The 27,169-nt window shown below is 49.6% G+C and overlaps 2 protein-coding genes across 3 annotated transcripts; both read left to right on the plus strand.

The window, feature by feature from the left end:
• Nucleotides 1-1,017: 1,017 nt before the first annotated feature.
• Nucleotides 1,018-8,260, plus strand: LOC129340945 (G-protein coupled receptor 143-like). Its single transcript, XM_054995840.1, has 9 exons — nt 1,018-1,258; nt 1,577-1,656; nt 2,026-2,120; nt 3,492-3,584; nt 4,465-4,586; nt 6,157-6,265; nt 6,614-6,728; nt 7,476-7,719; nt 8,034-8,260. Exons 1-9 carry the CDS (start codon nt 1,018-1,020, stop codon nt 8,147-8,149), a joined length of 1,215 nt encoding a protein of 404 aa, XP_054851815.1. The 3' UTR covers nt 8,150-8,260.
• Nucleotides 8,261-18,237: 9,977 nt separating this feature from the next.
• Nucleotides 18,238-26,289, plus strand: GJB1 (gap junction protein beta 1). Of its 2 annotated transcripts, none has more exons than XM_054996114.1 (2): nt 18,238-18,444; nt 24,184-26,289. In XM_054996114.1, the coding sequence occupies exon 2, from the start codon at nt 24,196-24,198 to the stop codon at nt 25,030-25,032; it is 837 nt and encodes a 278-aa protein (XP_054852089.1). In that variant the 5' UTR covers nt 18,238-18,444; nt 24,184-24,195; the 3' UTR covers nt 25,033-26,289. The 2 variants fall into 2 exon arrangements, with proteins under 2 accessions (XP_054852089.1, XP_054852088.1); XM_054996113.1 differs by having other exon boundaries at nt 18,243-18,383.
• The last annotated feature ends 880 nt before the right edge of the window (nt 26,290-27,169 follow it).

Consider the following 27,169-nt stretch of genomic DNA (forward strand, 5'->3'; position numbering starts at 1 on the left):
TATGTCAGGAAGATACAGAGGGAGCAGACTTTCCAGACGTAGGTTAGATTCAAATTCCCCCCATCATTATCTGCATGCTGGAGAGCCAGCACGGTGTAGCGATTAAGAGTGTCAGACTAAGGTTTGGGACACCTACAGTACCATCTTGAGAATGCTTTCCTGGGAGTAAGCCCCACTGAATAAAATGGGTCTTACTTTCCCGTAGACATGTTTAAGATTGCTCCCCTAGCTTTAAATTCCCACTCTGTCATGGAAACTCACTGGGTGACTTAGGCCAGTCAATCCCTCTTAGTCACTTCACAGGGTGGTGATATTATGAGGATAAAATGGAGAAGGCAGAGAATAATACTGTAAGCTACTTTGGGTTCCCAGGAAAAAAACAGGAATACATATCTAAATAAATAAATATTTACTCCAAAGGGGCAAAGAGGTGTTCCCCAGGGCCTCTCAGATGGGGAAGACAGCTTGGGGTTGGCTAACCCCCCCCTTCCCTCACAATGCAGCCTTGATCCAAAGCAGGCCTCTACACATCTGAACATTAAATTCAAGTGACTAGTGGCATCTTTAGTATTCCCAGAGTCACCTATAGTTGAACCTCAGCCACGAAGGACTGCCTGCTCCCACAATGAAGCTTACTGAGGCGACTTGTCTAGTCAGTCTAGCCTACCTCACAGGGCTATTATGAAGATAAAAAGGGAAGCACCATGTACCCCCGAGTAACTAAAACTGGAAAGTTACAGTGAGTGCTAATTTTCTACCTGCCTTTAAACTCAACACCTTCTCTTCAGAAAGAAATGTCTTTTTTAAAGGAGAGGTGCTCGGGCTTAGAATCCGGCGAGGCAACGAAAGGCTCGAGGACGGCAGACTATCCACGCGAGGTTTCAGCTCTTCCTCCCGGCCTGCCCGGAGACGCAGGAGCTCTGCCCCGCAGGGCCTCCATCCAACCGCTTTCCGCCCCCAGCTGCGACGCCCCGATAAAGCCAGCCTTCGGACGTGCGCCCGCTGCTTGTCCGTCGAATGGCTTCCCCGCGGGCGCAGCGCTTCTGCTGCGCGCCGTCCAGGGTGGATGCCCTGCGCGCCTTCCAGCCGCGCCTCTGGAACTGGTTGTGTTTGGGCAGCGCGGCGCTGGGCCTGCTCGGGGTGGCTGGGCTGAAGGCGCTCGGCCGGCAGGCCTCTTGCCGCCCTCCTGAAGGCCCGCCGACCGATGCCGGGGCGCTCTGGGCAGGCTCCCTCGCCAGCAACTGCCTCGGCACCGCGGGTGAGCAGCTGAGGGCGCCCGCGCAAGAGCGCTTCTGGGGCGTCAGGCGGAGGCGCAGGCCCAAATTAAAGGGACAGGCGCCTCGCCGAGGAAACGAGGGGGCAAGCTTGCCCCAGCCCCACTCAGGGACCTCCAGGCCCTGTTGGCGCGAAGGGAAATAGTCTCAGTCTGCAGAAGGAAGCCGATATCTTGGAAGCCATTCGCCCCGCTCAAAAGCAGGCAGGCGCCTCTCTTTCGAAGCTCAGAGGCGCTGTGGGCTTAGTGGGGGCATCTCAAAGCGGCGCCAGGCTGGCCCCTCACTCTGTGGCTTTCCCCCAGGAATCCTGGCGCGTTCAGTGCTGTGGCTGGCCGTGCCTCCTGGCCATGGGACGGCTTTTCCGCTCTGCGTCGGAGTCTTGGTAAGTGGAGCGAAGGGGCGCCTGGAGGAGGAGAAGCTGGCCAGGCCGCCTCATCTCTTCCATGGGCTCTTGTATAAAATGGACTTGAGTCTGGTGGCACCCTTAGAGATCAACAAGATTTTCAGGCTCTGAAGAAGGGAGCTCTGACTCTCGAAAACTTACCCCCTGAAAATCTAGTTGGTCTTCAAGGTGCCCCTGGCTCAAATCTTGCTGTTCTACTGCAGACCAACACACGGCCCCTCTAAAACTTGTATGAAATGTTGGCCAGAGCTTTGTAGAAAGCTTGCGCCCCCCAAGTGCTGTCCAAATGCAGGCAGCCAAGGGGGTGGAGCCTTGCTCTGTTCTCCAGGATTTCTTCTTCTTCTACAGACCTGGGTGCAGTACTGGTTTGCCTCCCACTTCTGGGCCCTCTTCTGCTACTCGCTGGAGGCTTTTCTGCGGCTGCGCAACCCAACAGGCCACAGGTCAGAAGGGGCCCTCTTGGCTGGAATTTCCACTGTGCAAATGACTAAATATTGGTTAGGAGCAACAGAATAGAAAGCTGGACCAGGAATTTGCCCCAGCCTGGAAACTCCACATTTTGCTGGAGATATGTGGCAGGCAGGCCAGCAGGGTCACTTGGCTGGTGTTGGGTTTTTTTCTGGTGGGGCTGATTCTTGTGGTTTGAGAGCTTTGGAGGTGGCACCGGAATTACGGGGAATATGGTAGCTTTAGAAGAGAACTGGACACATTTGTGAAGGACAGGCAAACGCAATAAGAGTTACTAGCTAAATGGAGCCTCCATGCTCAGGGGCTGCTTGGCTGTGACTAATAGATTCTAGGGGGAAATGACAAGGTAGGGCTGTTGCCTTTGTATCCAGGATTGTTTCTAGATGGATGTTTTGCTCTGCCTTGCCCTCCCTGCCACAGTGTTGTTTGCAGGAGAATCCACGTGATGTTCTCCTGTTTGACCTGTTTCTGTCTTTTTGCTGATTTGCTGTGATACTCCTCATACTTGGTTTGATATATCTTTTTGAAAAGATTTGCAATCAAAGCACGTTTAGACACCTTGTAGATAGGAAAGTGAGCAGTATTTCAGATCCGGCCCATATAGGTGCCATTTTTCTTTCCTCAGTCTCTGCTGTGGCCACTCACCCATACTTTTTTCAAGTATTTTTACCGGTAATAATTAGATCACTGTAGCATTATGTTAAAATAATTTACTATTTCCTAGTTTTCATTTTGGTTGTGCAGTTATAAGGGGAAAGATACTGGCTGCATATTTCTCCTTTTAATTCTTCAATCAAAAGGACTAGAGATTTGCTCTTTTAAAAAACGAATATTTTTGCAATTGAACATTACAACATTCTGAGGCTAAAAGGAACTAGCTGCTACTGATTTTTTTTAAAAGCCTGCCCAATCCCTCTAGTGGTCTCTAGTGGTGGCAGGAGAGAATGGCAGCTATGGAGGGCTGAAGCAAGGGAAGTGTAGGAAAAACTTTGTGTGAATGCTTCCGTGGTTGCAACAGCAACGAAAAATAGAATCGTCTGTGTGTAGAAGTAACCCTGCTTGTGGACTTTCCTGAAGCATCTGTTTTCCGCTGTCGGAAACAGCGGAGGGACCAAATCTTAGTGGTAGAACATCTGCTTTGCATGTAGAAGGTCCCAAGTTCAATCCCCAGTATCTTCAGTTAAAAGGATCAGGGAGCAGATGATGTGAAAGACCTTAGTTTGAGATAGGCCAATGGCCTGACTTGATATATGGCAGCTTCATGGGTTAAAGTATGTTCAGTAGTCTGCTAGACTAGATGTATCCTTGCTTTGATCCCTTTGGTCCTCTCTTATGCTCTTGCCCAGGTCCTTGGCCATTTATTACCTGCTTTGCTGGGGTGTGCCAGCCATTCACTGCCTTCCAGGTATTCAGCTGCTGGTGTTTCCTGCAGATGCCTGGTAAGCAATTCTCCTCCAGCTCGATGTGCCCCGTCCTGGGAAACTGGCAAACAGATTTCACAACAGATTTTGGTGCTACACCTCTGAAGATGCCAGCCACAGCTGCTGGCGAAACGTCAGGAACTACAATGCCAAGACCACGGCAATACAGCCCGGAAAACCCACAACAGCCATAGATTTCACAAAAGTGGTGTGGCTTAACACAAGATTTAAAAACAAGTACTAGTTAACAAAATATGATGGGAAACATCTACAAGTTCTGCTAGAATAAAAACGTTTAGGTTGCCACAAGACTCTTTTGGCGGCATCCACCTAACACGGCTACCCCCTTTGAAATTATTTTACACACTATTTGAAGAGGGTGTATGAGCCCTGAGAAACTCTCTTCCGACCCTCTGAGACAATGCTGGTGAGTGACTCTTCCCTTTCCCACTTCAGAATGCTGAAGGCCCCCTTGGCCTGCTTTGGTTGCTGCCTGAAGCCTCTCAGACTGCAGTCCGGAGTGCTTGCCTCCTTCACCTTTCAGGGTCCAAATTCTGTAGTCTTGGGAGATGAGCCTCATCCCCAGCTGAAATCCAGCTGGTCCCCCTGTTGCTCTGATGCTGTCTCCTCAAGGATATGGTTATATCTCCAAAGCTAAGAGCTGCAGTTTGTTTAGCTGTGTGAAGGCATCTTTGTAGGCTCTGTGAGAGAAAGGAAAAATTCCTCCCCCATCCGGCAGGACCTTTTACCAGCATGCTCAGTGATAATAAAGTGGCCTGTCTCTTTGTATATAAGTATCCAATCTTATAATAAATGCAAGAAGCTTTGGCAACTAAAAACCCCCACATAATCTGTTTTTCTTTTTTTGAAACTGGATGCTCCACTCCTGTTATTCCAGCTGCAGCTCCCCCTGGCCACTGACACAAGTCCTGGAAGTCCTACATTATGCTGCTACCTACGTTGCACTCACCCTGGTGTTTCTGGGAAGTCCTGTGCTCTTTTCCAAGGCACTCCAGACAGGTAAGCCACATATCATGCCGCTACCCCCGCTGCCATCCTTGCTCACAGTTGCTGCTTCTGGAACTCCAAAATTGATTCATTGAGCATGATGGGAATAGAGACAGCTGGATGATGAGAAGAACAGAGTAGCTTGGTAAGAAATCAGCTACAGTTTTCATCAGCCAATCAGAAACATTTTCTGCATAACAATTATCATTGGACTGCATGTCAGGCAGATGTTACCTTTCTGCTGGTTTTGAGAAAGACAAGGTGCAAACACACTCTAAATAAAGGAATAGCATTCTGTCTACAACTAAACTCCACTTCTGATGGGTGTCCCACTTTGGCTCTGAACTCCAGCTTGCAGGTATTGTGTCAGCAAGGGAGACCTCCAGTTACTGCTGCCAAATGCATACCCAATAATGTCCATTAAGGCCTTTTTGGTTTAAATATTTCTGTGCCACTTTTCTCTCCCTTGAGACCTCAGAGCAGCATACCAGGAAATATAATTTAGACAAAAATACACAGTGCAGCTCCAGCACCCCAGGTCCACTGGACCAGCTCACTCTGGGTTTCCAGGCTGAAAATCCTGGCTTGAAAGTGGTGTGACCTGTGCCTCTGTCCACCACCCAGGCTTAAAATACCTGTGATGGGAAAGGAAATCACAGCTGAGCCCAGATCTTCCTCAGCTAATAGAGACATTCCCAAGATTCTGCCCCCACCCCCAGATATGCAGTTGCTCCTCGGGAACTGTGTGTTAGATCCATAACAGAAAAGCAATGCAAGTGCTATTTACCTATTTATGTCCCTCCTTATTTTCAACTCCAGGATGCTTGAAACAACTAGTGAAAATGTTTTTTTTTTACAGCTGTAGAAAATATCCATAAACATGCAAAGAAGAGATGGGCACCAAAAAAGTTCTGTATTCTAGATCCCGCCCCCCCCCCCATAATCCCTTTCTCCACAAACAAAAATATTGCACCTTTTTTTTTAAAGAATGTTGATGATGGACTGAAGCAACCACCTGAAGAGGTTTGGGGCTGCTGCAGAGACAAGACGAGAAGCAGGTCTTAAAAGGGCGGGCAGGTTCACAATGTAGACAAGATTTATCTGATTGGGACTGGAAGGAGAGGGGAAGAGGTTGAACTGTAGGCTGTGAAAAGCATCCTTTGGCGTGTACCAATTGGTCATCTTTTTTAAAAGTATTGATACTTGAACAGGGAGACTTTGTGCAAAAGGGATGCAAAGAAGCTGAGCTTCTCCTTATGCTTCTAGGAAAAAGGTGTGAAAGGGAGCATCTAGGGCTTGTGCATCTACCAATGGGGAAAATGCAGGAGTTCTCCATTTGCATGTTGTCCCAAGAACTGGGGAGAAAGTGATAGTTCCTTTTCCCCCTACTTCCTTTAATGTGTGAAGTTGCATGGGAGTTTGTTTCCAAAGAGTTTTGCTTTTGCTATTTCATTCTCTCAGGCCTGAAGATGTTTCATATGAGCAGGTAGGAGGTGGTGTACATTTTAAGTCATGGAATAACAATCCCAGAATCCTAGCAGCCTGGAATAACAATCCTAGTTATGACCTTTCTCTCCCACAGTGCCTGCTTTGCTGCAGAGGGGTACAGGGATGTACACAGCCAGTGAACGGAGCCAGGAGTTGCAGCTCTACAGGAGGTTTATTGGCATCTCAGTGGCTTTTGCTGCCTGGTATAAAAGGGCTCTTCCAATCCTGGTCAGGATTAGTGTCTTTTGTATGAATGGGGGGGGGGTGCATCTTTCACTAGAGGTGTTCAGTGGGAGTAGAACACCTGTGTGTTATGTTTAAATCATCTGGAAAGTTACCAAGGCTGCCGTATTGTGGATAATGGGAAGAAGTGGACATCAGAGGAGCAAATGCTCCCCCTGCTGGTGACCTTATGTCTGCTCATGGTGGCTACCAGTTGGGTAAAATGGGGCGGTGGGGGGGGGGGTGTCTCTATTTCCAGTGACTCAGAGCAAGCAGCAATTGAGGAGAATCCTGTGGGTCAGCACTGCTTGCTTTCCTATCTTCTTCAGCTGGACAGCAAATGTACTGAATGAGATACTGTTGCTCCTGGAGCCAGAGCCCATATGGAGGCAGGAGACCCGGCGCTTGCTGCACCTGGCAGCCCTTACCTGCTGGATTGCCATGGTGGGTTGGAGGTGTGCACCTTGCAGGGTGACTGGCTGCACTGGGACTGGCTGCCCGAAGGAACAAAGAGAACAGCTTGCGCCCAAAGTTGCACAATTGCATGCTGATTGTTAGAAGTGTCCCCTCTGGTGGGTTGCCCTGTCGAGGAACAGATTTTTCTCCCTGTGGATCAATGTTACCAATGGCTTGTCATTTTCTCCCTGACAAAGTTCAGAATATTTAAAAGGCAATGCCTTTTTAAATTGGTATCCGCAACCACAACAGTAATGCAGAGATTTTTCCAGTGCAACCTCGGTGGGTCTTCAGAGACATGAGACCAGAATGAAAACTGGCTTGAATGGTGCAAAGAGAATAATTTTGCAGATGCATTTTCCGGGTCTCTCCCCGCCACAACAGCCTATGGGACTCAGCTCCTTCCTTGAGATAGTGTTGAATCCCCAGCGTTATGTCTTTGTATGTTCCCCTCCCTGTCAAGAGACTGTAAAATCACAGATCTGGAAACTTACCTCTGCCTGCCTTGAGAGAGTGTCCTCCACAGAGCATCCCCCTCATAGTAACTGATGACTGCAGCATACCATACAGAGAGGGTAGAGATGGACCAGCTGTACCACATCAGGATGTCTTCATGCATAGATTATGCAGGCCAACCAGCCAAGCCACTTCCTAGGGGAAAGGGGAAAGAGTAGGGAGGTTCCTTCCCACTTCTCAGGCCGTGCTCCCCTTACGCGTTCGGTTTCTTCTCCCCAGGCCATTCTGAACCCACTAAGTGGGTTCTTGCTCACACTGGCATTCTCTGCCAGGAGATGCAGCTCTTGTGCCAAAAGGATGATGGCTGTCTGGAGATCCTCAAGTAAAAGCACTATGAACAGCACCAAGAACGTTGCCTCGCTCCCAGAATCCACCTCTGACCCTGCATTCGGCTTTCTGGTGGACCCAGGCATGGTGGAGGCATCCGGCCTCTTGGCTTCTGTGGATACCAGCACTTCCATGGGTAAGGAGACAAGGACCAGGCTGCCATCAAGGGATGGCTGCAGGTCAGGGGATACACAGAAAGATGTTGCAAGCGAGGCCTGGAGAAAGGAAGGATCAGAGTCATAGAAAGCTTTGCTATGGTGTCGGGTGGGTATGCTGAGTTTGATGCAGGCATGTGAATACTGGGAGTATTTTCCTGAGGAGATTTCTCCGGCAATGAAACTTGCTTCACTAGGTAGCGATTGGAGAGCAGACTTTGGCTAGTGTATTGTGGCAAAGTGGGTGTTTCTTGCTTTACTCTTGCATCCTCAGGTGCTCTTCCTGTCCCCACAGACTTCATTTTTGCAGTTGCTGAAAATGGCTCCATTCAACCTCTGAAAAAGGGTGAGGCTCTGGAAGGGGCAAGCCCCAGTGGAATCTCCTGGGCTGGAGCCACAGAGGGTAAATAAAGGCTGCTGTGTGCCCCCTCCCCACCTGGCATCTTGCTTCTCTTCCCACATGGCTGGCCTGGAATGATAAAGCTGTCTCACAATCCCTGGATCCTCAGCTGAGGAGAGGTACAGTCCCTTTGAAATCACTTGGAAATTAAACTTCTATATGTAATTAAAGCAGGAATTTAGCAGCGAGTAACAATTGTCCCATCTCATTAATGGGCATCCCAATGATATCTGGGCCCAGGGAGCAAGTTCGACTAGGGTGAAAGACCATTCAGTTATCTATAAGGCAAGCTTGAAAGGGAGGGAAGCTTCCAGCTTTGCTTCCTCCTTGTACTACCCGCCAGCAGGTGGCATCAGTGCCTCTGGTTACATTGCTGGGCTGGGACTGGGGGGGGAAAGACGCATGGTAAAGAATCTCTTGTCCACGTTTACTCCTGGATCTCAAAAGCTCAACAGGAAATGAGGCGAGATGACTGAATCTCCAGATTTGCTCTTTGGAGGTCAGACTTGGCTCAACTTGGATGTTCAGCACTGTCCCCTTGTAACCCTTCCTCCCCCTTGGGGACTGTGTGTTTGTCTCCCTTTAGTATCTGGTAGGTTGGCAACAAGTTCAGCCAAGCCATAATCAGGCTTCTTTCATCAGGCTGGGCTTTGCTGCATAGAAGAGGACTGGTGTGGCAGAGACAGGTTTCCCAAATTGTGATAAGTTCCCCTTAAACAATGAGGAAGGTGTGGGCACAGAGAGTCCCCCAAACTTGCCTGTAGCTTAAGCGTGGGATACTAAAGAAACAGACAACAACGACGCTAAAAAGCATCTCTGAGGAGTTCCTGGTTTTAAAAAAAAGTTCAGAAGAAAAACATTCTCCTCTTTCTCTTAAGTCATGATGACCACTTTATAGCTATTATGGCTCTTACAGGTGTGTCGTATTCCTGGCAGGAAGGAGGTTGCCCTGCCCAGTGCCATACTTGATGGCTCACCTGAAGCCCGTCTCGTCCCTGATTTGGGAGGGGGGAGGAGAAAAGGGGAATTCCTTGGTCTGTCTTTTCAGCAATAGATTAACTTAGTGGCAGCCAGGGACAAAAGACAAGAGTGCTGATCTGCTCCCCTTCACGTAGATGGGTGTGAACCAGGACAGAATAGGTCTTCTTGTGAATAATCATGTTTTCAACAAGGATCTGCCTTGAACCTGTTCCTTTTTAAAAGACTGAAGAGTTCTTGCAAATATGCAGTAGTAACTGAGTTCCTCCTGAACATGTGCAGAATGTCTTTCATGCACTTTGAGCAGCCACAACAAGCAGTGATGGGATTGGGCACAGGGTCATGCAGATTTGCCCTTGAAGCTTGATATCGGAATTGAGAAAGTTCGAGAGGCTTCCAGCATGGCTAACAGATGGGCAGCATGATCCTGAGGCCTGCCATACAGCATGCATCCACGTACTTGCTGTGTCACGCATCTGCTCCCTAAGGACTTTCACAGGAGAGCTACACCAGTTGCTGAGCCCGGCAAGGCACGGCAAGACCACAGCTGGGAGCACACACCCCACTGCTCCCCTGACAATTCTGCCAGCATCCCTCATTGGCCACATAACAAACATGGGAGGGGCAAGTGAAGGTGCAGCCAATGTGCAGGCCATGATAACTCTGCCCCCCACAGGAGAACAGGTAGCCAGGGACCACGTGGTGCCATGGTCATGGCATCTGCATCAAGGCATTTGGCTGGGGGGGGGAGCCATCCATGGGGGGGACCCCCGGTTCTGGGGTAGTGGGCCCTGCAACTTTCCGAGCAGGTCATGGGCCTGCAGCCCCCACCCAGGGCTCTGCCAGAGATGCCTAGCTGCCCCACATGGCCTAAGTAGCTGGGCTCTTGATGTGTGGGGGCTGTGTCCCGCCCATGAAGCTTGCAATCCAGTGACATCCTCCTGTGCTGGCATTGCGCAGCCCACTGGACAGGGATGGCCATCCCCACCTGGCTGCGCCTATGTGGATGCAAGGGGGTGGTCCGCTCCCTGCCCCTTCTGCTGCTGCAGAAGATCTCTGTGCAAATGAGGGGGGGCATCCTGACGAGAATCGATTTCACTCATGTCTTGCTGGGAAGATGGTCACGGAAACCTTGCTCCGGTGGCTGCTATCGCCAGCCAGGACCTCCCGCAGCTGATATCCCCGTTCCAGGACAATGGGCCGCTTGCCGCAACCCTAAAGCCCCCCTGGAGAGGGTGGGTGGGGAGGTCATGAACAGGTGTCTCATCCAGCTTGTGCGGCCTTCGGGCCACCTGGGCTGGTTCAAAGAGGCTGTTAATCTTGAGAGTACTGCTAGAGAGCTGGTGCTTGCTTGCATCGCCACATGCATGCTTCCTCCTCCCTGGACCAGTATTTCCTGTGGAAGCACACAGAAGCTTCGGTTAATGGTCCCAGTCAGAATGGACAGCCACCTTGTCCAGACCCCCGCTTTCATTGGTGAAGAGAAGAACCTCGTGATGGCTGTCTCCCTCAGAGGGATTTACCCCAGGGGTGCATGTGTGTGCAGCATGGAGACCGGCCTCCCCCCCCCCCGCCCCGGAATCACCCATGGCCTCCAGACCGGTGGTCATCTGCCTGGCGTCTCAGGCCCCAGGTTGACAGTCCTCCCTCTGCACATAGGTGAGCAGGATTGAATCACGGGCTGCCTGGGGAACTGCTCTGTGGGCTGGGCTTGGACGGCATCTGGGAAGGATCACTGGGGGCTGGAACAGCCATGCTCTTTGGCCTCTCTGACAGATTGCTGCCTGTCTGAAAGAGAAACAGACACGTGTGGCAAACCATGTCCACGTCCTGGGAGTGTGTCCATGGCCAGAGACCGTGGTGGCAGCTTGTGCTTCCTGGCAACCAGATGATGGCTGCCCCTCTGGTGGGAAGGTGCTTGTCCTGTTCTCTTGGCTGCTTGGAGCTCTAATCCTGTGAGGGAAATAGTCAAGGGGTCGTGTGCCTGCTATTGCGAGGAAGTTGCCAGAGCAAGTACCAAGTCACCCCAGCCCACAGCTGCATCTCCTCCTCTGCCCAAGGGGGAGGCTGGCCAAGGAGGGGGTGACTGGAGCCCTGGCATGGGCTGCTTGCCCCCCCCCTCAAAACTGCTACATTGAGCACGGCTCCCTGGGCGACTGCCTATTTGGGAGGCATAAGCCATGCCCCTCCCTGGAAAGCTCAGCCGCAGTGGCCAGCATTTGGAGAGGAGCAGGAGAGGAGAGGTCAGTGTGGACAACCAAAGCAGGGCAGCTGGCCCCCAGCTCCCTCTTACCTCTTGGTGTGCCCTTGCCCCTCCATGAGCCAGTACTCGGGAGACGGGTAACCTGCAATGGAATCTGGGTGGTAGTTGTTAGGCATTCTGGACATGGTTCTTCTCCCACATGTGAGTGCGAGGTGTGGCCTGAATTCCGCTAAGTTCCCCCTGCGCACTTTTACCTGCCACCATGAGCACCCTCTCCTGCCCTGTGGCCAGGGCTCTCGGGCAGAGCCTTCAGCTGTCTCCCTACTTACCTGGGGCCATGAGCATCCCTGCAAAAGGTTATGTAGGGTGCCTGGGGAGCTGATTCGGCATGGGGAGGTGGCTCGACCAGCATGGGGCTGCACATGGATTGGCCCCCACAGCACTCAGCATCACATGCTTGGCTGGGCGTGGAGTAGGGGGATTGACTTTTCGTGAACAATTGGCATCTGCTACACCATCATTTTGTGCAGTGCAACTTTCTGCTGCTGGGGGTGTTCCCATGCCCAAAACAGCTTGGTTGCGCCCCACCCCCTGGCCTGCCAACACAGGGACATATGCCCTGGTTTAAGCCCGTGGCTGACCGCCATGGCTGGGTGCCTGTGAAGGACCTGGACAGAGCAATGCTGGGCCACTGCGTCGTTATGGGGGTGGAGTTTACACCAGCATAAGTCTGGGATACATTGGCCTAACTCCTGATTGGCTCCCAGGGCGCTTTCATACACTGCCCCCCGCCCCCCAGGATTGCGCTGAAAGTCAGGAAAGTTACAAAGTGCAAAAAGAATTTGTTTGAAAAGTGTCGGGACATTTAAAAAGCACTGCAAATGCTGGCAGACCAAGGCCACTGAAGAAAAGAAGTTGAAGAGCACATTGCTAAAAACGCACCCGTTCTTGAAAGACGCTGTGAAGAAAGCCAGGGAGGTGGTCAGAAAGTGGGAAAGGCATTACTAAAGTACAAGAGGGAGATTACTAGGGAAGCCAAATGAATTCTTTACATTTAGTTTCACTGGGGAGGATGTTGGTCAGATAACTCTGACTGAATCAGGAGTGTCACCTGACAAATAGAGGTGAGAAGTGACATTTGGATCTAAGGCTGAATAACAAATTAAAAATTAACATCAGGTCGAGATAACAAAAAAAAACTCTGAAGGACCTCAAAGTGTAATTGCTGCTCTTATGGAAATGTGGAACTTTTCACTAAAGTTGACTTCTTAAACTGGAAACCCAGGAGATAGCAACTATACTTCCTTTTTTAAAAGGAGATCTAGGACATTATGGGCCAGTTGGTGGTGGTGGAGAGTGCCACCAGCTCCTAGCTGACGTATGGCAACCCATGGTGGGGTTTTCATGGCAAGAGACTAACAGAGGTGGTTTGTTGTTGCTTGCCTATGCAACCCTGATCTTCGTTGGAGACCTCCCATCCAATCGCTAACCAAGGCTGGCCCTACTAGCTTCTGAGATCTGACGAGATCAGGTTTGCCTGGGCTATCCAGGTCAGGGCACAGGCCAGTTAATGCAGCCTTTATCTCAGGTAAATTGGTTTAAAATGTGAATGAAGCTCAAACTATGGAATATATAGCAGAACCTTCACGGTTACTGGAAAAGGAGGGCCATGTAATTTGACCCCCACCTTTCCTTCAAGACACTCAGGGTGGCATATATAGCTCCCCCCATTTTATCCTCACATCTACCCTATGAGGTTTGTCAGGCAAAGAAAATGACTAGTCCAGAGGTACTCAATGAATTTCATACCTAAGTGGTCATAGATCCGGAGGAGTTAGCCGTGTTAGTCTGTAGTAGCAAAATAGAAAAGAGTCCAGTAGCACCTTTTAAGACTAACCAAACTTACTGTAGCATAAGCTGCAGAAAGCTTATGCTACAGTAAAGTTGGTTAGTCTTAAAGGTGCTACTGGACTCTTTTCTATTATACCTAAGTGGGAATTCAAACCCAAACCTAGTTCTTCAGCTCTAGCCTAGCCACTACTCCACACTGGCTTCTGTCAACCAGTTAGCTGGAGTTCTTTGAGACTGTCACAAAGCACATGCAGAAGGTGATCTTGCATACTTGGACTTTCAAAAAGATTTTAACCGAGTTCCTCATGAAAGAATTCTGATTAAACCTAGCTGCCATGGGGTAAGAGGAGGGGTCCTCTCTTAAAGCAGGGGTTACATTCAGGAAGCAGAAGGCAGGAGTAAACAACCCATTCTTGTAATGGAAGGAAGCAAGCAGTAGAATCTTTCTTGCATCTGTATTGGGACCTGTGGGTTTTTTTTAACTTACAAGTGATCTGGAGATGGTGGGGAGAGCTGTGAGGTTGCCAAGGTTATGGGTAGTACCGAGTTATTCAGGAAGGTGGAAATATAAACAAATACTGATGCACTCAGATAGGATCTCTCTGAAGTATTGTTGTAGACATCCCATTTTAAACAGGACATTGTAGTTCTGAAAATGGTGAAGAAAAGGACAACCCAAATGAACAGGAAATATAAAATGATACACTGATAGGAAAAAATACAACTTCTCATACACTCTAATGGAGTCTGAACTAACAGTGACTAACCAGGAAAGAGATCTTGAGGTTGTGGCAAATAACTTAATGATAATATTGACTCAGTGTGTGGTGAATATTGACTCAGCAGTGGTGAAAAATTCCATTCATGGGATTATTAAGAAAGAGAATGAAAACAAAATGGCTAGTATTATAATGCTGGCAGACAAAATGCTAGCATGACCAGGTTTTAGGAGCATGACCTGGAAAATCTTGTGTTTTTGTCTCTCTTCAATTTATCTTTTGTAATGGCTGGCCTGATGGAGAGTTCTATTGAGCTCAAAAGCTTGCACACTCCTTGGGTTACTCCTAATAAAAGATAATACATGGGTTATGTTCTTGGTTTCTTGGGTTTTACTTTTGGACTGACGTTGTAAACAGCGTTCAGTATTACAATGCCGTGTGGTACATCTGCATTTGCAATATAGGACATCATAGTGCTGGAAACAGAGAAGAAAGGGCAGTTCAAATGATCAAGTGGCCTACAAGGAAAGGCTTTGGATTTTTCAGTTTAAAAAAACAAGATAACAAGGGCAGGTGTACATAATAGAATTCTCTAAAATGATGCATGGGGTGGAGAAAGTGCATAGATAATTTTTCTCTTTTCCGTAGTACGGGTTCTGTGGTCATGCAGTGAAGCTGATGGGCAATAGACTCAGGCCTGGCAATTTCACACAATGGATATTTTTGAAATTCAACGCCAGAAGATGGGATGATAGATGGGAGTTTAGAAGGCTTTAAAGAGTGATTAGGCTATTGATGGCTGTTAGCCATGATAACTAAATAGGCATATTCAGGAGCCATGTACCCCTGAACACCAGCTGCTGGAGGGGACAACATCAAGGAAGGCTGTCCCTGGTTGCCAGAGACAAGTTACTGGGCTGGATGATCTGCTCTATTGTAGCTCAGGGCTCTTCTGATGCTAAATCCAGAGTTTTAGAATGGGCATAAAGCTTGGCCTAAACTTCCTTTTAAAGCAGGTGTAAGTTTGCAAAAGTAAGCATGAGGGGCTGTGGCCTGTGCATTAGGAAATGTGTTTAATTTTGCACAGTGGGTGCATGTCACAAAATCCAGCTTTTCAGGCTTTGCATTTTAATGTGCTCTGTCTTCTTGACTGTGCCTTGCCCTGATTTGGGGACTTCAGATAGGCTTTCGCTGTGGCTTTCTGTCTATGTTTTTCACACCTGTTTCTAGCATTACTTGTTTGCTCCTTTATGGCTCCCTCTGCTGGACTTGTAGGCTGCAGTAAGTGTTTTCCCTGGAATTTTGTCCCAGCCACCCAGCAGTAGGTCCTGCAAGGCCTCCTTGTATTGCTGGGTGTTTAGATTGATTTTAAACTTTCTCCTAGTTCCTTGTTGAGTACAGTGTGAGCTGTGCCAAAGCGATAACTGAGCTGGCATCCACCCCAGCTTGCCCTACCCTTTCTCTTCAGGGTGGAGGAAGCACGTCAAGAAACCATTGAAATCCTTGCCTACTGCGTAACTGGAGTCACTGGATAGGGGGAGGGCGCTACTCTTGAGTTCCAGGAGGCAAAATCATGCCAATATTGCCTGCATGACATGTCCAAGAGTCCATACACTTCCCCCAATTCAAGAGACTGGGGAATCTTTGCCTCCCCCCAAAAAAACCTTTTTGGCAAGAATCTTCCATTGAGGAAGAGAAGAAAACCATCCATGCAGCTGCTAACAGCTTCCCCCAGAACTGTCCCCAGTCTGCTCTACCTTTCCGGAGCCAGGACTTCAGGGCCCATCACAGATGCTTTGGAGGAGCAGGAGGTGGCAGGTGTGCTCCTAAACGAACTCCCAAGCAGCAAAAATTCAGATATGGTCTGAGCTGAAGCCTGGTACTATTCCTGGGGGGCGGGGGGGGGCTCTGAAATGCCTTATGACTGTGGGTCATGGTGAAAGCAATGGGCTTCCTCAGTCTGTATTCTTTGGACAAAATTGGGTCCTGTGCAGGGTGTGCATGCCGTGCCTGACTGGGCTCTTTAAATTAAACATGTGCCCATGGCTGATTGTATGTGTGGTTGAAAGCAAAGGAGAAAACACTCTGCACATGCTCAGGAGGCATTCTCCAGTCTTATTTTTAATGTTCTAGAAAAATTGCCTGGCCATCAAAGCTAAGAACCAACTCAAAATAAAGCCCTGCAGAAGGGTGACTGACCAACTGAAGCCTGACATTCGTTTTTGCCATTTTGTACTCATTCTAACTGCTAGGTCCAGTAACTGGATGCTGAGAGGCAAAGTATAAGTGACAGTGGCTGTAGGTCTGCCCCGTGGCTACTGATGCCATTTTTGAAGTATTTGTCTTTCTTTTAAAATTGCCGCAAGGCCCAGATCTGGAGGGCACACACTTCACAGCAGCCCCAAGAGCTCTTCCCACATCCCCATTTTGTTGTAGTGGGAGGTGAATGGTAATTTTAAAATTTGCATATTAGTGATATCTTGAAACAGCAATATACCACACATGTGCTAAAGGAACAAATAATAACATCAGGAAAAAAGGCAGTCCTCTCCTCCTGACCACCTGGAATGGGTCATCTAAGAGCACAGCTGAGCACCATTCGTAGGTGCTGTCTTCAAGCTCTATGCACTATGTGCACTATGCGCTAGGTTCCTTTTCAACATAGGAACCTAAAGAGAAAAACAAGCCTGTGTATGCGTATGTAAACTGTCGCCTTGCTATTGATCTGGGGTTAGGATAAGGTTCAGGATGCTTCTCATCACCCATGCCCCCTGTCCTGCCTCTAGAAGGATGCCCAGAATGCCCTCCACAGAAACCGACCAAAGGGACCCCCGCCCGCAATGACCCAGCACAGTAACTGGTCACTGTCAGTTCAAAAGTTCACAATTAATGATTCACTATTCAGAATGCAGCTACAGAAGCATTCCTTGGCATTAATGGCGATTCACTGGCGGTTAGGTGATTCTGAAGCAGAATTTGCTCATTACACACATGCACATACACTCATTGTGAACAAAATTTGTGCACAGTAATAATGTTCTATCTTGACATATGGAGTATAAACACAGCAAAATTCTTTATTGGTGACTGGAACAAGACAACTAAACAGTGTAAGGGTGCTTTGAAGAATCTCAACAATATTCTTCCTTAGTCCTGTGATCAGCCATGATCGTCCCTATGCAGAATTCTTTGCCCATTACCTGTAATTCAAAAAGGGAAGGAAGGACTTTACAGCCCATGAAAGCAACCAGTCAAATACTGGAAAGCAGCGAACCAATCAAAGGCTACACACATACACAAGGTACAATCTGCTGGTGGGCTTTGGGGGTGGTAACTGATTAAGCAACTCGATACAGTGCGCGCACAAATGAATTGTTCGATAGAGAGCCCCAGTGCAACAGTGTAAGTGCAAAAAACTCCACTGCAAAGTGAACAGTCTGTAAAGGAAGGTAGAACACACACATGGAGGAAGAAGACCACATAAAAACCAACAGTGTGGAATGATCATCCCAAATGCACGGTCATCAGAGGCACCTTGGAGGTAAGGAAAGTCTTGATCCATGTTGCTGTCTGGGAAATGCCAGTGTCTCAACCATAGCATGAGCTTGTGGCTTACCAGTAGGAAGTGCTGGGATTAGTGGCAGCTTCACCTGGTGGGTCAGGGCTTGGCAGTAGTGGTGCTGGGGGGGGGGTGTCTGGTTCGAATCCCATACTGCCATGAGCTCAGTAGGGGGCCTTGGGCAAGCCCCAGTTCTCCAGCTGTATTGTAGAGATAATAATACATGGATTTTGTTAGCTGCTCTGTCTGTCTAGAAGAGCGATATATAAGTGCAGTATTTATTCATGGTGCAAAGCCACTGCTGTAGCAGCGTCTGTTGATCTTGTGATCTCTGGGTTGCTTCACAGCTGTTTGTGTCATTCTGCTGATGGGACCTTGGAATACGACGTCCAAGTACACGAGTTAATGTTTACAGACAGAGTTAAATTTTGGCAAGAACCTGGGAGGCTTTGAAGATTTCACACTTGCAGTGCCTGGTCAGCGCTTGGTTCAGGGGATGTTTGTGAAGTTGTTGTGATTAAGGAACGCAAGAAATCCTCGGAACCCCTCTTGCTTGGGGGTAGCATTACTGAGGGAGGAGAGGGCGCACAGTGTGGCATTCACAGATGGCATTAGCTGAGCACTGGTGGGGGGGCGGCGGCGATCCAACGGGGGAACGGGGAAGCATCAGCTGAGCTGCCCTCTGCCTCCAGGGACGGCCCTGGGCTGAGCTGCCAATGCTCGACCCACCCCCAGGTGTTACGTGCCTGAAGTGTGGGTAGGGGGAAAAGGCTGCTGGGGGCCGGGTGGGCAAATCGGGCTCCTCTCCTCTCTCTCTCTGCAGCGAAGTGGGAAGAAACTGGGAGGGACCAGCCCAGGTATAAAGGTCTCTGCCGTGCTGGCTGCCGTCTTCTAAAAGAGGGATCTGGTGGCTGACGGAGACGGCTTTGCTACAGGTGAGCGCGCAGGAAAGGAGTCGCTCAGCGGGGCTCGGCTGGGATTCTGCGCCCGAGGAACGTGAGGAGTGGCGGCAACTCCGGACTTTATTGGGGAGGGGGGCGAAGAGCGGCGCTTCTTGCAGGTTCCTCCGGCTCTGCAATTCCTCGCCACCTCCTAAGCTCTGAGCAGCCAAGCCCGGGTGGTCTGAAACTTGCAAGCCGATACTTTTCAGAGAACAAGTCCAACTGGTAGCTGAAATGTACATGTGGATTGTGGAATAGATTTTCTCGTCGTTCGCACCACCTTTAGGAGTTTAAACGGGTGTGGATAGACAGGGAAAGCGATTCCCTCCGACTCCAGCGGGGCTCTGTGACTCGCTCGGAGCTTCGACCCAAATTTTAGGAAGTCGAGGATTCCTCCCCAACCCCCCTTCAAAAGCGAAAAGAAATTCTAATTCCTTAAACACCCGAGGCGGGGAAGGGTGAACAGGATTTCCAGCTGAAGGCCTTTGCAGAGCTCCTTATCATTAGATGCTGATTAAATACAGGAATCCATGGAAGAGACGGGATAGGAAAGGGAAAGAGACGGGATAGGAAAGGGAGCGCTCCTCTTTCCTATGGAACGGACGCCCGCTGGCTGAGGCTTTGCTCAAGTTAGGCCTCAAGATACAGCGCCCGGGGCCACTACTGCTGGCTCCCTTTGGCCCGGCTGTCGCAGCTGTGGCTGGCGTTGCAACTGTACCCTAAGGCAGAGCAGCCTTTCAGGGGAGCCTGTGTGGAGCTGCTATGGAGCTGCTCGCTGGTGACTAAGAGCCCTCCCAGGCAGCTTTCTAATCTGGAACGGCCTCCTGGGCTCCTTCCTCCACAGGGCAGACCCTGCTGCTCTTTGCCAGTCTTGAGCTCTGCCACCCTGCTAAACTTTGTTGATGGCACTACTGAGCAGGGTGCTAGTTTGTTGCTCTCGTTCGTTGCTCTAAGGTAAACCCATCCCTTCCTGTCTGTGCCATTCCTGGCCAGGTTGCTGTTGCCACAGAGGCCTTCCTTGGACCCCAAAACTTGCACAGGACTAAGCAGAGGTGCTCAACCACTGGGACTGAGCCAGGCCCCTGTTCTGCATCAGTGCCCTCCTCCCCTTAGGTGGCTTGGCTGGAGAACTAGCCCTGCTGTCAGATCTGCCATCAAGCAGAAAAACCCCCACCCGCTTCTCCCAATAAGCAAACTTTAGTATCAGGCAAGGGGGTAGGCTGCTGTGATTGTGGCTCATTGTGGTGTGGTCATTTGCTATCTCGGTTTGTGCACCACACCCATCATCTGCTGTCGCCTCTGTTGGCAGAGGCCCACAGTGATCAGCTGTTGAGCCAAAGGAAATCTCAGTCCCAGCACAGAAGAGCTGTATGCTGCTGTTTACGGTGGTCAGGCTATATGATTTGGGTCAAGATTGTGGCGAGTTGATCCTTCATTCCCTGCACCATTTCCTAGATAGAACTGTTCCCTCCACCAGCTGATATTAGGAAGGATAAGGAAAAAAGACAGGTATAACACCTTGACCAGGCTTTGTAAGAGAAATGGGTGTGAAGGACCCAGGAATCCATCCTGGACAAAGCAACTGACCTCTCTACCAATAGACAAACATCTTCTGACAGGGTAGGTGTATTTCCACCCCCAGTCCCAGCAGCTAGTTTGGGAACGGGATTTCTATCTGGGAAACAGCACACAGAGTAAAGACTTAAAACTCCTCTGCCCCTCAACTACTTCCCCAGTTTCCCATTTGTCTTAAAGAAAATACTTATATTACGTGTCCTTTTCTTTTCTACACATGTTGAGTTGCCTCCCCCAAAGTTTCTGAGGGAGAGAGGGGGGTGTGGTCAGAGACCAGCAGGACTGGGCCTTGAGGACCTTTGCTCTTTTAAGCCCAAGGGCCCCTGCGATGGCTGTGTTTGAACTGGCTTAATGGTTACCTTTCTGGCCAGCTTTCCGCCTGGTCAGAAGAACCATGACAATCTGGACCGCTTGCCCATTTTGCATTGACTGCAAGTGGCAGATTGGGAGCTGGAGGCAAATGACAACTTTATGCAGTCTATCGAGGCAGTGTCGGGCCCTCCATCAAGCTACCGGTTGAAGGAGCTGTCCTTGGCCACCAGCCCTCTCGCTGGTCTGCATGGGAAAGGTTTCAGCCCCCCAGTCACCCAGCCTCCAAGTCTTTTGATAGCTAGAGCTGCTTGGGACAGGATGCTCCTGTAGGGTGCTCCTGGTTCTTCTCCCTGTGCCATTATTTGATATGCTGAGAGGGAGCCATTTGTGTGTGTGTCATAACAAGTTTGCAGTTTGCTAGTTTAAGTTTTGGTGGCCAGTAGCCCCTGCCTTCTGCTGATACGGGCAGCTCTGTACTTTTGAGTTGGTTCCACACGGAAGGATGTAGTGTGTGTGTGGGGGGTGGGGGAAGGATGTACTGGAGCAGGGTCAGCCTGGACACAAAGAACTGAGGGCCCCTTTGTACTCTGCCAGGCTCGGCACTGGGTTCCGGCACTGGGCCCCGGAAAGAGACGCAAGTCGTCGGCCTTTTCATGGAGCAACACGGTCCAGCTGACGCCAAGCAGCGTCACGACTAAGGCAGCTGGCGTGCATTAAGCACTCTGACCCCCAGGGCTGCAGGCGGCAAGTCCAGTCTTAACTCTTCCTTCCCCCGGGGCTGCAGCTGTGCCTGCAAGGCATGTCTGGGGCAGCAGCCAAAGGTCTCTCCTGCTGATGTGCAGGATAAGGAGCTGCCTCTAGCACAGCTCCCTCTACCATGCAGTCTAGCATTCTGCCCCAAGCCCTTTAGGTGCAAATGGGAGAAAGACTGCTGTGTGGGGTCCTCATCCCTGGTGGAGCCTGGAACCAGGTGTTGGTGCAGGCTATGACAGTCTGGAATGCCATACACAGACACTTTGTTTGGCAAGGGTGGGCGGAAGTCCGGGCGATGGATCTGAATTCTAAAGCGTGTTGTTTGGGGGCCGATAAAGGCCTCATTGTATGCAAAGTAGTTTATAAAGCAGCATATGACTCGCTGGAACTGAGCAGCTAAGAGCAGGCACAGTCTGCGGGGCAGCATGAGCCTGTAGAGGGAGCCTGCGGCTACCTTGTGAAGGATCCATTCCCCACTGCAAGGTAAGGTCCAGGATATGGGACCTGGTCTGACCCTATTCAGGCTGCCAGCCTCAGATCTCTTTACTGGTGGCTGTGGCTGGGTGGTAGCAGCCTAACATTGGGGGTCTCCAGTGATGGGACGGAGGAGCCCCCATTACAACCCTGTTTGGTTGGAGGGGGTGGTCTGGGGCAAGGAGCATGACTTCTATACGGTGGGATGTTCGCTTTGGGCCTTATTCTGCAGATGCAAGGGCTGAATGGTTCAGCTACCCACAGACTGGGTTGCAGAGTCTCCCAGAAGCTGGGGATCTGTTTCCCAGGAGTAATCGTCATCATACTTAAAATCTGCATGTGTCATTTCAATATTCCCTGCATCACCTCTGGGAGGAGATATTCAGTATTATCATAACCTTATTGTGGGCGGGAGAGGTTGTGATTAGGTTGCCTAATGCCATGGAATGAGTTTATGGCAGGGGTGAGGCTTCTTGGTTTACAGCTTGGTATCTTGGCTATTGTACGGCACTAAGCGGGGAATTGTGGTGCTTTGCTCAGCAGCGTCCTCTCTTCCGTGCCTAGGGTGGGTGACGAATAGTGCATCCTTCCCTTTGCAACTTGCTGTTCCTCTGTTCAGAAGAGAAATCCTCCTGGCAGGGAAAATGCAAGACTGGCTCTCTCTCGCTTCCCCAGAACAAATGGAAGGAGGGCTCTGGTTGGTTTCTGCTGTGACAGAGCAGGCATGTTTCAAACTCGCTGCTGTACGGTCTCCCCCCAGGATCCTCCTCATCTGGCTGACTCTGGCTTAGATGCAGGAGCTGGTCCAGAGTCCCTAAAAAGCTCCATCCCCTGTCTTGGCCCAAGGCCTCAGCAGCAACCTCAGGGCAGCTTTGCCCACTGTGGAATTCAGGGCCTCCCGTCAAACATACTGCTCTTCCGCACTGCACGTGCCTCTCATAGCAACAGTGGGAGGTGGCAAGAGAGGAGAGTGGGAGGTTGAAGAGATGTCCCTGAAGCTGCATTGCTCTGTGTAGGAAACTCTACAATGAAACAGCGGCCGGCTGCCAAAGCCAGCTAGCGATAGGTTTCTGAACCAACCTTTTAATTTACCGCCTGGTGGACCTGAATCAAGTGTGAGGCAGAGAATGGCCAGATCATGGCTCAGCTAGCCTGTACACAAAAGATCTATGACGAGATCTCCTGGTGTATTATTTTACCCTTAAAAAGCAGCCCTTATTGTATTTATGTATTAAAACATTTATATCCTTTTGGCTCAAGGAAGCTTACAACACACACCAAAAACAATAATAAAACGCCCAGTCCCTCTTCGGCCAAATAAACTCCGTAAAGCTTAATAACATCCAATAAAATGCACACAAAAGCTCTGGTGGCCACATACAACAGCCTTACAGCACCATCCAAAATTTTCCAAGGATAGTGTATTCCTCACCTGCTCGGGAGGTTAGAGTGTTGGGCTAGGATCCGGAACATCCAGGTTCAAATCCCCGTTGTGCCATGGAAGCTTGCTTGGGCCAGTCACCCACTCTCAGCATAGTCTACCTGACAGGGCTGTTGTGAGGAAAAAATGAAGGGAATAATGTTGTAAGCTGCTTTGAGTCCCTAATGGGGAGAAAAACGAGGTATAAAGTAAATAAATAAATTCCATAATGTAGGGGCAGAAAAAGCACAGGTGGGCTAATAGCAGCTTAGGGAAGGGTAGAATTATTTCTACTGGGCAAATGGTATAGGGTATAGGTGAGGGAAAGTTAACCCTCTCGGTGCCACAGCTCTAACGGTCATCAGTCCAACCCCCAGCCCCCCAACCTGGTCTTTTAAGGATGGATCATGCAGTGTAACTGAGCCAGTGATTCATGGGGGTAGCTACTCTTTGTAGGGAGCTATTTAAAGTGGCCTTGCCTGTGGCTGTCAGGCTGTGTTCTGGCTTTACCAAGCTGCTATGCCATTCTGACTGCAGCCAGAGGACACACTGGCAAAGCCATTGTTTGTGTGTTAAGGATGATTTGGAATAATTTGATGTCTCTCTCCCAATGCAGTCATCCTTAGGAACACAAGGGAGGGAGGTGTCCTGATTGCAGCTCAACATTTCCTTGTACAAAACCTTGGTTCAATTTTTTTTTTCAAATCATAAGCAGGACAGGTAAAAATATTCCCAGCATGAAACTGTCTTATACTGAGTTGGACCATTGATCACAATCAGTATTACGGATAGTAGACAATCTCAGGCAGAGGTCTTTCAGATCACCTCCTACTTAATCCATTAACTGGAGATGCCAGGGATTGAACCTGGGACCTTGTGCATGCAGAGCAGGTGTTCTACCACAAAGCTATATTCCCCACAGTGTAGAAGGCAGCTTGTGTGAAAGCCAGCAAAGAAAAATGGTTGTATGAATTTGGAATAAGCCAGAATTAAGATACGGCAATTTATTAAGGGTGCAGGGCTAGGATGAAAGAAGTTTTAAGCAGAATGAAACCAGACACAGAAACTGGCGTACTTGAGTGCTGATTCCAGGTTTAGAGCTTTGCGTGTTGATATGAGAGAGAGGAAACGGGCAATTTTGGAAGATGCTCCTTGGGAGCCAAGTACTCCTACTACCTCTGTCCTTCTAGCAGCATGTGATGTGACCCTTGCCGATTCCCCTGGCACGACTGCTCTGAACAGACTGTCTTTTCTGTGCAGGAGTAAAGAAGAATGAAGTGGGAAGGGTTCTACTCCCTTGTGATTGGTGTGAATCGCCACTCTACAGCCGTTGGCCGCATCTGGCTCTCAGTGGTGTTCATCTTCCGCATCATGGTGCTGGTAGTGGCTGCTGAGAGTGTCTGGGGAGATGAGCAGTCATCCTTCATCTGTAACACGCTACAGCCTGGCTGCAAGAATGTCTGCTATGACCACTACTTCCCCATCTCCCACATCCGCCTGTGGGCTCTGCAACTCATCCTGGTGACCACCCCAGCCTTGCTTGTGGCCATGCACGTGGCGTACCAGCAGCATCAGGAGAAGAAGCTGTTAGTCATGACAGGCCATGGCGATGCCAAGCACCTGGAAGAGGTCAAGAAGCACAAGATGCGCATCTCAGGGTCCCTGTGGTGGACTTATGTCTGCAGCGTGATCTTCCGCATCATCTTTGAAGGCACCTTCATGTACATCTTCTACGTTATCTACCCTGGTTACCAGATGATCCGTCTGGTCAAATGCAGTGATTACCCCTGCCCTAACCTTGTTGACTGCTTTGTTTCACGGCCCACAGAGAAGACTATTTTCACAGTTTTCATGCTGTCCACCTCCGGCATTTGTATTGTCCTCAACTTGGTTGAACTAGTGTACCTGCTGGTGCGGGCTTGTGCGCGCCGTGCTCACCGAAACCCCAACCCATCTTCAGGGAAGGGCTCCTTCCTGGGCTGCAAGCTGTCCGAGTACAAGCAGAACGAAATCAACCAGATGCTGACAGAACAGGACAGCTCCCTCAAGGATATTCTTCGTCGCAATTCAGGGGTACAGGAGAAGAGTGACCGCTGTTCGGCCTGCTAAGGATATTGGGACCATGGAGGTGGTGTTTGGTTGTAGCAGACCAGGCCTAAGAGGAGAATGTGGGAATTGTTTGTGGATTGCTGTGGGTATGAGCTGGCAGGTCTTCTCTTTATGCAAGTTCCCTCACAGTGCCATGGCCAGGGCTTCACATCTTCACAGTCTGGCTATGGTTTTAGCTACCAGCTGCCTAGAGGCACAACCTCCATGGACTTGGTAAGATTCAGTAGAGTCGCAAAACCAGCCAGATGCAGACTATTTGCAAGAAGACTTTAATTCAGCCTCTATAGCCATTGCTGCCTGGGAGAATAGGGCAGGCATGGTGGCCTCCATTCAAAACTCTCAAAGAAACCACAGTTGCAGTTTTGGGGAGTCCCTTCCCCTTCTTCCTTGTACTCCACAATACCTCATCCTTCCTCCAAAAGAAAAAAGGCAGAAGGATCACTTTTATCTTACACTACACATATTTTTGCTTTGTAAATTTTGGAAGCAAAGTTTAGATTTCCTCACTGTCAGGGTTTTTTTTCTGGGAAAAGAGGTGGTGGAACTCAGGACCGCACAATGACATCACTTTGGGTCAGCTGGAACAAGGGGGTAGTTTTTTAAGGTTTAAATCACCCTCGGCAAAAATGGTCACATGGCCCTGATCTCCAGACAGAGGGGAGTTTAGATTGCCCTCCGCACCGGATTGTGGAGGGCGATCTAAACTCCCCTCTGTCTGGATATCAGAGGGTGGGGCCACTGGCCATGTGACCATTTTCAAGAGGTGCCGGAACACCGTTCCACCACGTTCCAGCTGAAAAAAAGCCCTGCTCACTGTACATTTTGGGATTTGCGATGCAGGAATAAGGACTGTCATCTTTCCAAAAGGCAATAGAGCAGTTAATCCAACCCCTGTGTTTCTAGCCCAGTGCCTAATGCCCATCTTTCATATCCTAGATCTGGGCTGTCATAACACAAGCACCAAAGGGAGATGCCCCCATGCAGGATGGCCATCTTTCCCCACTAGGGCTGGGCTCCTGTGCCTCTCACAGGCAAGGAAGGGAGAAGTTCAAGAAGTGCCTCTTGCCAGGACAACAATGAGGGAAAGGTGCCCCTATTGAATGTGGTGCAGATGTGAAAATGGGGGTGCAATCATACATCTGGGTTGGTGCTCTCATTTGACAAGGGAAGGATTGGGAGGATGAGGGCAAACGGCTGTTCTCCCTGGTTACAAATCACTGTACCAAAGCAGTCATAGTATTAAAAGCTGGTTTTACAGTTCCTGCCTTCAGTCATTTGTCTTCAAGGCTCTTACCTGTAACTTAACATACCAAAACATAAGACTCTCTCTTGTGATAAGTGGGGCAGGCTCATACTCCCTGTGGAAGGCTGGAATAGAAAGGAAGAGCAGGTATGCACTGGCCCTCCCCTGTCTGAAAACTTGGGAGAGCAACAGGGAGGTACAGCATATGCTTCCACTGCCCCCCCCTCCTTCCACAGGGACTGTGGCGACACAGGCCTCCTCCACATGTAGTTGCAGGCCAGTGCCTACTGATCCATCATACATTGGTAAAGCAGGGGCAGCTGTTCTCCTTGGCAATGTGTCTGGGAGGCTTTGCCAGAATTTTAGGGCAAATCCAGCACTAGCTGGCAAGGCTCTGGGAATTTGCAAGCACACACTTTTCTACAGTTGAGGTGACAAAAAGATGCACCCAGTCTTGTACTATGGAAAAAGTAGCCCTGCATTCACACTGGGATAAACAGTTAGTTTAACAGAAATGTGTATGTGGCCCTCTCCAAAAAAAACCCTTTGGTGCTCAAAGGAGTTTTACAAAATTATCAGAAAATGAGCAAATGAAGCAGCATGGTAATTTGCAAGTGTGAACTCTTATCACAGATCAAAAACCACAGGTACCTTGAATACAGGATATTTCAAATACAGGCAGTGCACACATTTAGCTATGAGACAGAGGGCGAACCTTTCCCCGTGATCTCCCTGTTCAAACTTGCTGCATGACAGACACTGCTAGATGGAGAATGCTCCCAGCTGACTATGGTGACCAAGGCTTCAGTCCTAAGAACATCAAGTCAAGCCAGGGAGTAAGCCCTGGCTTGACTCCATAAAAGAAGCGACATCCTCCAGTTTGCAAGATCTGAG

This window comes from Eublepharis macularius, chromosome 13, assembly GCF_028583425.1.
Source record: "Eublepharis macularius isolate TG4126 chromosome 13, MPM_Emac_v1.0, whole genome shotgun sequence".
Lineage (NCBI taxonomy): Eukaryota > Metazoa > Chordata > Lepidosauria > Squamata > Eublepharidae > Eublepharis > Eublepharis macularius.